General features: G+C 38.1%; 1 protein-coding gene across 1 annotated transcript in view; it reads right to left on the bottom strand.

Moving 5' to 3' along the window:
* The window catches only part of unc79 (UNC-79 domain-containing protein), a 1082710-nt gene that overhangs the window by 155397 nt on the left and 915229 nt on the right, over positions 1 to 12084 (bottom strand). Inside the window, exon 46 of the mRNA XM_090389680.1 lies at positions 7094 to 7183. Coding sequence (XP_090245806.1) covers positions 7094 to 7183 — 90 coding nt within the window. The remainder of the gene's footprint in view (positions 1 to 7093; positions 7184 to 12084) is intronic.

The following is a 12084-nucleotide window of genomic DNA, read 5'->3' on the forward strand; positions in this document are numbered from 1 at the left end:
TGAAGTCTTGTCTAGATGATCCTGCAGTGCTTTTAAACCAGTGCGTCCATTAATTTAACTAACAGGTTAAACTAACCTGTTAGTTTAAATTAATGGAAGTTAAACTAACAGGTCTATAATTACCTTTGCCTCCCTTTGATACTCCTTTGTGAATTGGGGGTCACATTTTCACACATCTCCAGTCCATGGGTACCTCCCCTGAGTCCAAGGAAGCTCTCATAATTATGGCAAAAGAGGTTTGCTTACTTCTTTTGCTACCTCCTTTAATTTAACTGAATAGATCCCTATTGATGAAGGTATATCAGGCTTAGTGTCGAAGTTTGCAGATGATACAAAGTTGGCAGGGTTGTTAATGACAGTAATGGCAGTGTGCTACTGCATCAGGATCTAGATAATTTGGGCAGATGGGCTAAGAAGTGGCAAACTGAAATTTAACCTTGACAAATGCAAAGTACTGCATATGGGTAGAAGTAACCCGAGAGAAAAGTACCAACTGTGTGGTACTACACTTAAGGTGGTAGAAAATGAAAAAGACCTGGGAGTAATTGTGCAGTCAGATATGAAGTTTTCTGAGCAATGCAGACAGGCTGGACAGGGCAGGTCATGGGGTTTTTGTCAATGATATATAGGAATTTTGCTAGCAGGGAAAAGGAGGTGATTGTCCCTCTGTATAGAGCAATGGTCCAGGCCACGCCTTGAGTACTGCATACAGGTCTGGAGGCCTCATTTTAGGAAGGATGTCGATTTGCTTGAGCGTGTACAGAGAAGGGCAACAAGATTAGTGAGGGGGGGGGGGGATGAAGGGATCCTCTTACCAAGAGAGGCTTAAGTTCTGCAAATTGCAGTGGCTGGAACTAGGCACCTGCACGGCGATCTGATTGAGGTGTATAAGGCCTTGAATGGGTTGAGCACGCTGAATTCTGATGGGATCCTTCCACTTGTTTGGATTACGAACCTAAGGGGACATAAATTCAAATTAAGAAAAGAAAGATGTAGAATAGATGTGCGGAAATTTGCCTTCAGCCAGCAGGTAGTTAATTGCTGGAACAAACTTCCATCTGTCATTGTGGAAGTTGATAGGTTGAATAAATTTAAGGAGGAACTGGACAGGCATTTGGAGGGAATGGTGTTTTTTTTTTTTTTGGCTGATGCTGAATAAGCTCATGCACTTGCTTTCTTTCATCACATGCCACTACTACTGTTGTTGTTTGTTGTTGTTTTGGTTTTTAGGAGCATTAGCAACTAAGGCCATATTGCTTTGGGGATATGCGGTGGTCATTCCCTGACCTTTCCGCATCCTCCGTATTTGGTGGTGATGGGCTCGAACCCCGGTCTAATCAAGAAGCATGTGCTATGCACTGCTGCTCCTGCCCACCTGGCTACAGAGGCACCACCACCACCACTACTACTACTACTACTACCCCCCCCCCCCCCCGGGTGCCTTTTTTATGTTTATCTTCAACAATTTCTCTTCCACTTTCCTCTCAGTTATTACAATAATCATCTAGCTCACTGTCTGAGTTTAATTCACTCCTGGCCCTCTCCTTCTTGAATAACTCCTCATGTGTGAATGTATATGCAAAATACATGAGAGTATACTCATAAAATGTGAGGCTGAGCAGATTAATAACTAGTTTTTGTTGTATCTCTTAGCATTGTGTAGACGCCTTACTATCTGGGCCCTTCTGGTTTTATTTCAAGAATTTTGAAAACTGCAGTATCAGCTACTTTCAGTTTCCGGCCGTAAATTGCAAAATAATATTTCACATGCTTGTTGGACTCATTATAAAAATAAAACCTAGGAATATTAAAGAAGATCAGGTTATACAATTCATTCAGTGTTTGAGTTTGGGATGCTGTGGAGGGACTCATGTCGGGTTTTTTCTCTCTGGCACCTCCCTTTTACTGCCAGCACCTTAGAATCATTCCAGTTGCATACTACCACTGTTATTTGTTATTAGTTCTGTTCTTTCCCACCCCCTCCTTTTATTTCCTTTACATTTTTTTTTTTTTTTAGCTGTTTTGTCTCACTGTACTCCATATTTTCTGCTAACATGCATGAGCCTCCTGTCATGTGTTCCTGAGAAGTCCCCTTTAACTATCCTTAAATCTTATCTTTGGCTAATAAAGGGTACAGACATTACTCAAAAGGTTTCTGTGGCTGGTTTTATTTCTGTTATGTAATTTTATCTCTATACCATATTTAATTTATATATAGTCATTTTATTTTAAGAAAGATTTTATTATAATCATAGTTTGCAGCAATTTGTTATTTATGATAGACTTATCCAGTTATTGTGCCCTATTTAGTGAAGCATAAGTAATAATTATGTTTATCATTTTTATGACTAGAGATTCATACAGTTCTGATTAGAAGAGTCCATTTGCATCTACAGCATAGCAAGTTGTCTTTATAACAGAATAGCAGAGTGAATCAATATATCAACATTAGTGCAGGTTTAGAGACACATTCATTGATGTGTCTTTATATAGGAAATATCCCCCCCATGGTTTCAATAAACCATTTAATTTTGCAAATATATGTGGAGTCTACTGTTGTTTTTTTTTTTTTTTTCTTAATTATGCATTAGCTTGTTCAGTGCCATGCCCAATTACACTTGATTTAAAAACAATACACTCTGATCAAAGAACGATGATACTGATTTTAATTGCTGAACAAAATTGATCATACTCTTTTGAGAGAGGAATACTATCCTCACAAACAGGCATCAGAAAAATTGACATATATACATTCTTGCTTAAAATTTGGAAACAAATTGGGGGGGGGGGAGATGCTACATACATTATGATACTGAATTTATGTTATAGGTATTACATTATTGAGTCTAAGTTATATGTATTACGCTATACCATGTCGCTTGTAAAGGTGTAAATTAATTATAATAAATAACTAGGAGGCTCCACCCCCTGTTCGCTTCATTTGCCAATCCCCAGCCAATATCAAATATACAAAAATATGTCTTAACCTTCTCTGCATCATTATTGAAGCTGCTTTGGAGAGAGTTTCCTTCATATAATCGACTGATTTTCTTAGACTGGCCACTCAAGAGGATTCTTGAAAATCCTCGTACACTACTCCATTCACAGTTCTCATGTATTTGAAACACCTTAGACATTTTGCTTCGCATAACAATAAATTCAAATGAAACCTCTTGATATCTCGCGGTGAAAAGCTATTCAATGGAGACCCCACACTACACATATTTTCACATCGACCCCATTTATTTCCCATTTTCTCCCATGTAAAATGTAGACGCATGACTGAGTAAGTCAAATCTTCTACATATCTCGTGGTGAGATGCTATTCAACTGAGTGACCACTTTACACATCTTTTTACGTCAATGTTTATTTATTTCCTGTTTTGTCTTATATAAAATGTAGAGGTATGATGGAGTAACCCCTCTCGTAATTATACTAATATACTAACATAACGCACTGATAGAAATCTAATCAGAAAACCGCCTATGTAATTATTTACCTGCAGATGTGTAGTGATCTAATTGCCCCGCCCACTTGTACCATGTCACCTGCATCCATTTTCTTCCACTGGCTCGAATAAATATCACCAGGAGGAAAACTTTTTTAACGTACAGAGAGATAACATTATCTGTTACTGCCTACCTACAAGCTAGTCTGTAATCAAATCACAAAGGAGGTTAGGCAAGTGAAGGCAGATTACAGCAATAATTCAGACACAGCATGGGTTTGTTAAGGGAAAGTCTTGTCTGACAAATTTGATTGGATATTATGATGTGGTTACAAAAGAACTAGATGCAAAAAATAATTTTGATATCATATACTTAGATTTCAGAAAAGCTTTTGACACTGTTGCACATGGAAGACTACTGTACAAATTGGAGCAGAATTAAGGATAAGTTGCTACAATGGATAAAAGGATGGTTGAGTGGGAGAAGACAGAAAGTGGTAATCAATGGACACTGCTCTTCGTGGATTAATGTTATTAGTGGAGTCCCACAGGGTTCGGTGTTGGGTCCACTGTTGTTTTGTATATTTATCAATGATATTGATGAAGGTATATCAGGCTTAGTATCAAAGTTTGCAGATGATACAAAGGTTGGCAGGGTTGTTAATGACAGTAATGGCAGGGTGTTACTGCAACAGGATCTAGAAAATTTGGGCAGATGGGCTGAGAAGTGGCAACTGAAGTTTAACATTGACAAATGCAAAGTACTGCATATGGGTAGAAGTAACCCCAGAGAAATGTACCAAATGTACCAACTGTGTGGTACTACACTTAAGGAAGTAGAAAATGAAAAAGACCGGGGAGTAATTGTTGTGCAGTCAGATATGAAGTTTTCTGAGCAATGCAGACAGTCTGCCAGGGCAGGTCATGGGGTGTTGTCAATGATATACAGGAATTTTGTTGGCAGAGAAAAGGAAGTGATTGTCCCTCTGTATAAGGCAATGATCAGGCCACGCCTTGAGTACTATGTGCAGGTCTGGAGGCCTCATTTTAGGAAGGATGTAGATTTGCTTGAGCGTGTACAGAGAAGGGCAACAAGATTGGCGAGGGAATGAAGGGATCCTCTTACCAGGAGAGGCTTAAGTTCTGCAAATTGCAGCAGCTGGAGACTAGGCACCTGCGAGGTGATCTGATTGAGGTGTATAAGTCCTTGAATGGGTTGAGCACGCTGAATTCTGATGGGATTTTTCCACTTGTTCAGATTACGAATCTAAGGGGGGCATAAATTGAAATTGAGAAAGGACAGATGTAGAATAGATGTGCGGAAATTTGCCTTTAGCCAGCGGGTGGTTAATTGCTGGAACAAACTTCCATCTGTCATTGTGGAAGTTGATAGGTTAAATAAATTTAAGGAGGAACTGGACAATTGTTTTGTAATTTTTTTTTTTTTTTTTTTGGCTGATGCTGCATAAGCTCATATGCTTGCTTTCTTGCATCACATGCCACTACAACTACTACTGCTAACAGGGAGCTAAATGATTTTGTAACAACGAAGAGCAAAGTGGAGGAGAAATTGTTGAAGTTGAACATATGAACGTCAACTGGGATGTATGGGATCTATCCAGTTATATTAAAGGAGGTGGCAAAGCAACTAAGCACACCTTAACCATAATTATGAGAGCATCCTTGGACTCAGGGGAAGTCTCCACGGACTGGATATGTACAAATGTATCCCCAATTCACAAAGGGGGATCGAAGGGTGACAAGAGTAATTACAGACCAGTTAGTTTAATTTCTGTTTCAGGAAAAATAATGGAGTCACTGGATAAAGAAGCATTGCAGGATCATGTAGACAAGACTGCAGTAATAATTCAGACACAGCATGGGTTTGTTAAGAGAAAGTCTAGTCTGACAAATATGATTGGATACTGTGATATGGTTACAAAGGAACTGGATGCAAAAAATAATTTTGATATCATATACTTGGATTTCAGGAAAGCTTTTGATACTGTTGCGCATGGAAGACTACTGTACAAATTAGAGCGGTATGGTATTAAGGACAACTTGCTACACTGGATGGGAAGTGGAGGACAGAAGCTTAAGGGTGGTTGAGTGGGAGAAGACAGAGGGTGGTAATCAATGGATGCTGCTCTTTGTGGACTAATGTTATTAGTGGAATCCTCCAGGGTTTGTGCTGGGCCCACTGTTGTTTTGCATATTTATCAATGATATTATTATTATTATTATTATTATCCATATGGTGGAAGGAAGCCTGAGGCTTATGCTGCACTGGCCAAAAAAAAAAAAAAAAAAAAAAAAGAAAGAAAATTCCCTATTACCCTGAGAGAGAGAGAAGTAGAAAGGAATTACCAAGAAAGAGAAGAATGATGATATCCAGCTCAGGACCCTGGTTGTGCCAAGCCTATACTCACCAGATGTGAGCCCCTGGGGGTAAACAAAGGTTGGCAGGGTTTTTAATGACAGTAATGGCAGTGTGCTACTGTAATATGATATGGAAAAGTTGGACAGATGGGCGGAGAAGTGGCAACTGAAATAACACTGACAAATGCAAACTACTGCATATGAATAGAAGTAACCCAAGAGAAATGCACCAACTGTGTAGTACTACACTTACGGTGGTAGAAAATGAAAAAGACATGGGAGTAATTCTGCAGTCAGATATGAAGTTTTCTGAACAGTGCAGACAGGCTGCCAGATCAGGTCATGGGGTATTGGCAATGATATACAGGAATGTTTCTAGCATCCCTTTCTATAAGGCAATGGTCAGGCAATGCCTTGAGTACTGTGAACAGGTCTGGAGGCCTCATTTCAGGAAGGATGTAGAGTTGCTTGAGCGAGTACACAGAAGGGAAACAAGCTAAGCTTGGTGAGGGAAATGAAGGGGTCCTCTCACCAAAAAAGACTTAAGTTCTGCAGATTGCAGCATCTGGAGACTAGACACCTGCAAGGTTTTTTTTTTTTTTTTGGTTAGTTGTTGGCGCATCGGCTTCTGTGGCCATAATGCACCTCCCAAGGTTTTTTCAGTACTTTGATCCAAGCCCGAGGTGGGATTCGAACCTGTGACCTTTGGGTTGCCAGGCAGGCACGTTACCCGCCCGGCCAGTCCGATCGGCTACCTGCGAGGTGATCTGATTGAGGTGTATAATATCATGAATCGGTTGAGCAGGCTCAATTCAAATTGGATTCTTCCTCTTGCTCAGATTATGAACCTGAGTAGGCATAAATTCAAATTGAGGAAAGACAGTTGTAGAATAGATGCGTGGAAATTTGCTTTTTGCCAGAATGTAGGCGATTGCTGGAACAAAATTCAATCTGTCGTAGAAGTTGATAGCTTAATTAAATTCAAGGAGGAACTGGACAAACTTTTAAAGGGAATGGATGTGTGAAATACATATATATATATATATATTTTTTTTTTTTTTTGGCTGACACTACATAAGCTTGCTTTCTTGCATCATATGCTGCTACTACTACTACTATTTCAAGAGTAACCTACTACTACTATTTTTTGTGCATGGTAGGCCAAAGTTGCCTTTAAATTAACAAAGATACCTCAGATGATGATACCATGTATAACAAAAACAATAAATATATGGATAACAAGCAAAAAAATTTAATTTACAAACCTTCATCTTGCTTAATGTGTGAACATCAGCGACAAATTCAAGGGCATCATTCAAATACTGCCTCATACATTCACTTGCAGCAGTTGTGTACTACAAGTAAAAATATTCTTTAAAATTAAATGATATAAAGCATATTTTATTTAATTTATAAATAAGTATCATATTATGGAAGCATAGTGAATAGTGAATAATGAGAATAAAGATGAAATATATAGCAGACAAAGCAAAAGAAGTTTAACGAGGCATACATATCACAGTTTATTTAATTAATTAATTATTGCCATTAAACCTATATGTACTGGAGTGCAGGTTTAGCAGATAATACTTTTGATAACATAAATAGCTCTATTTACATGATAATATGATGATAATACACTTTACATTTTATCACATTGAAAAATTTAATGCCATTAATTTAATCTTTTGGGACAAAGGATGTGTTCAAGGTGACAGTTTCCAAGTTACAGGTAGTTCCATTCATACTATATGGGTTTAAAACACTATTTGAATGGTCTCTATTAGTTTGTAAGTAGTGTAACAATTACACGTTTTCTTGCAGAGCTCTTGTTATGGAAGATGAAGCAATGTTTAAGAAGTGTCTTCTGAATGAAGACACTTCTTAAACATTGCTGCAGTCAAGAACAGGGGTAACTTCAAGAAGTGGGGGACTGCACTATTCTTTGGAACTCAGGTTCCACAGGAAGCAAAACTGTTTCAGATTAGTGAAGAACCTTATCACAATGAGATTTCAATAATGCTCAGGTTGACAATGTAATACATACATCCTCATTCTCGGTAAAGTAGGGACCAATATCAATGACCAGAAATGGAGAGCAATACTATTGCACATTTAGTATTAGTATCAGAAAAATTGTGAAAGAAAGGGTAGTTAGTAATGAGTACTGCTCTTTTTAGACTAATTTTGTTAGTGAAGCCTCCTCAGGGTTGAATCCTTTATTGTTTTCAATATTTATTAACGATATTGATGAAGGCATATCAAACAATGTTAACTTGCAGATGATATAATAGTAACTGTACAAGGGTTGGTAGGATGGTTATGAGAGAAATCAAAATATTACTGTAACAAGACCTAACTCAAGCAGTTGCTCTTGACATTTCAAAGGCTTTTGATCATGTTTGACATAAAGATCTTCTAAATAAGGTTCCATCTCATAGTTTGTCAACTGTTTTTTGTAATTGAGTATCCAGTTTTCTCTTTGACTGCTCACTGCGGGTGAAGGTAGATGACTCTCTGTCTTCTAATTTCTCCACTAATGCTGGTGTTCCCCAAGGTTCAGTTCTTTCTCCCACTCTTTTCTACTTATATATTAATGACCTTCTTCCATTGACCAGAAATCCTATCCATAGTTTTGCTGATGACAGCATATTGCATTTCATCTTCCAGTTTGAGAAAACTTGCTCTGCCGAAACAGCTTCAACTTCTTGAATATCCACTAACAATTCCTTAAATGCTGATCTCCAGATAATTCTCCAGTGGAGTAAGGATAACTTAAGTTGATTTCAGTCCTTCTAAAACTCAGTCCTGTCTTATATCTCACAAAAAAAGATTCTTCTGCTCCGATGCCCTTCAGTGACACTCCGATTTCTAGGCAGGATCATATATCTCTATTGGGTAGAGATAACCCTGACTTCTAATTGGGTAGAGAAGACCCTGACTTCTAATCTTTCTCTCTTGACATAAGCACATTAGAAATATTGCTTCTCTGCATCTAAAAAACTGAGCTTTCTCTTTCGCTCCTGGTGCTACTTTCCTTCCAAACAGCTGTTCACTCTACAAACTGAAATCTGTCCTACCATTGAATATTGTTTCCACTTCTATGGTAGTGCCCCCAGAACCTCTCTCAGGCTTCTAGATTTCATTCAAAAGAGGACAGTTAGGTTAATTAATGACTCATCTCTAACAGAGTCTCTCTACCCTCCGTCTCATAGACATTCTGTTTTTGCTGCATGCCTTTTCTCTAGAAATTGGCACTGTTCTTCTCTATAATTCCCACTCTCTCTTCCAAAGCAGCCCAAACACATGCTGCAATCAGTCAACATCCTTTTACTGTCCAACTTCAAACTCACAGAACCAAATTTTCTTCTTTCTCATTTATTCATTCAACTTCTATTCTCTACAACAACCTTCCTTCATACATATTTCAGAACATTACAAACTACAGAAGTTCAATAAATATCTTCTTTCATCTTCTCAACCTTCAACCCATGCACAGTATTAAGTATTATAGGTTCTAATGCCTCTCGTGTTTGGGGTTTTCATAAAAAAAAAAAAAAAAAGACCTAGAAATATTATGCAGACATGCTGAGAAGTGGCAGTTGAGGTTTAACATTGATAAATGTAAGGTATTATATATGAGGTAGCAGCAATTACAGAATAACAAATCACACTCAGTGGTGGAAAATGAAGACCAAAGGGTAATTGTACAGTTCATTGGAAGTTCTTTGATGCTAAGACAGCTTATGGAGTTCTGTCAATGATATAAAGGAATTTTTCAGCAGGATCAATGGGATGACTATCCCCTTGTATCTGGTGTTGTGGATGAGGGCACATTGAATAAATTTAGGGATAAATTAGATAAATTGATAAAAAGGGATGGACAAAGGAGATGGTTATTTTATTTTATTTTTTGTTTTGTTTTTTGGCTGACGCTGTATACATTTGCTTCATTGCATCATTTGCCACTACTAACACAATACTAATATTAATATCAAGAAAAAGAAAACATTTAAATTTTTAAAATTTACTTACTTATTTTATTTTTTATGAAAATACTAAACAAGAAAGGTATTAGAACCTGCAATAATACTTAGTATGTGCGTGTAATTGAGAGTAGGAGTGTGCTATAGGTCTAATGACTCCGATGAGTATAATAAGAAACTGTACAGGGAAATAGAGGCCAGTAAATCAGAGTCTTATATTGGTGGATTTTTTAATTTCCCAGATACATACAAATTAACACATGACACAGAAGCCTATGTAGATACAAGTTGATCTGTAACCAAGTTACAAAGGAGGTTAGGCAGATTATGAGAAATCTTTGGCAAGGGACGCAAAGAAAAACAGCAAAGAGTTCTTTACTTATGTAAACTCTAGAAGGAAGGGGATGAATCAGATTGGTCCATTTGATATCGACGGGTCAACTGTTGATGATCCTGCTCAGGTAGCTAACAAACTAAATGAATATTTTGCATCGACATTCACACATGAGGAGTTATTCAGTGAGGGGAATGCCAGAGGTGTATTCAACTCTGGCAGTAAGCTAGAGAATCTTGTGATAACTGACAGTAAAGTGGAGGAGAAATTGTTGAAGATAAACACAAGAAAGGCACCTGGGTTGGATGGGATCTATCCAGTTATATTAAAGGAGGCAGCAAAGGAAGTAAGCAAACCCTTAGCCATAATTATAAGAGCTTCCTTGGATTCAGGGGAGGTACCCAATTCACAAAGGAGGATCAAAGGCTGACACAAGTAATTATAGACCTGTGAGTTTAACTTCTGTTCCAGGAAAATTAATGGAGGCACTGGTTAAAGAAGCACTGTAGGATCATGTAGACAAGACTTCAGTTACAGCTCGGACACAGCATGGTTTTGTTAAGGGGAAGTCTTGCCTGACCAATTTGATTGGATACTATGATGCAGTCACAAAAGAACTGGATGCAGGAAATAATTTTGATATTATATACTTGGATCTTAGAAAGGCTTTTGATACTGTTGCACATGGAAGACTGCTGCATAAATTGGAGCAGTGTGGCATTGGAGGCAAATTGCTGCTATGGATAAAGGGGTGGTTGAGGGGGAGAAGACAGAGAGTGGTAATCAATGGATACTGCTCATCTTGGACTAATGTTATCAGTGGCGTCCCTCAGGGTTTAATGTTAAGTCCATTATTGTTTTCTGTATTTATAAATGATATTGATGATGGTATATCAAGCTTAATGTCCAAGTTTGCAGACAATACAAAGGTTGGCAGGGTTGTTAAGGATGCTACTGACGCTATGCTGCTGCAACAGGATCTGGAAAGGTTGAGCAGATGGGCTGAGAGGTGGCAAATGAAGTGTAACCTTGACAAATGTAAAGTACTACATATGGGCAACAGCAACCCCAGAGCAACGTATCAACTCTGTGGTACTACACTGACAGTGGTAGAGAATGAAAGGGACCTGGGGTGGTTGTGCAGGCAGATATGAAGTTCTCTGAGCAGTGCAGATGGGCTGCAAGGGTAGCTCATGGTGTATTGTCAATGATATATAGGAATTTTTCTAGCAGGGATAAGGAGATTTGAAAGGGTTGAAATCAACTAAATTATTTTGCCTCATTGGAAAATTACATTGTTGACATTAGACTTGAATTTCTATAGACTGTAATTTTCAGAAAATGCATGTGAAGAGAGTTTATTCCAGAAAATGGAAGTTGAAAGTATAAATGAGGAAGAAGAAAAGTTGGGACTCTGAGTTCAAAGTTGAACAGTAAATTGATGTTGACTGGCTGTGGCACACAGTTGGCAGTGGTTTGAAAAAGAGAGAGGAGAAATTACAGAAGCCAATTCAGAAGAATAGTGCCCATGATATCTGTAGAAAAGGCATGCAGCAGAAACAGAAAGTCTATCAGTCTAGAAGACTGAGAGAGGTTATGGGGCACCATCCTAGTCGTGGAAAGAATACTCCATGGTAAGGCGGGTTTGAAATTTGTTCAGAGTAAGAAGCTATTTAGAAGAAATGTAACCCTGAGAGCAAAAGAGAAAACCCTTTTTTCTTGTTTGTTTTTGCGAAACTCTGTATTAGAAGGCAGGGTAACCCCTAATAGAGACATGTGAGCTTGTCTGGAAATATGAGTGTCATCGAAGATAAGCATAAAAGTACCAGAATCCTTTTTGTGAGAAATAAGAAGACAAGACTGAGTTTTGGAAGGATCAAAATTAACTAAGTAGTTATCTTTGCCCCATTGGAGAATTATTTGGAGATCAGCATTT

This window comes from Mastigoproctus giganteus, chromosome 2 (genome assembly GCF_048544385.1).
Source record: "Mastigoproctus giganteus isolate SK-2022 chromosome 2, ASM4854438v1, whole genome shotgun sequence".
NCBI classification, from domain to species: domain Eukaryota; kingdom Metazoa; phylum Arthropoda; class Arachnida; order Uropygi; family Thelyphonidae; genus Mastigoproctus; species Mastigoproctus giganteus.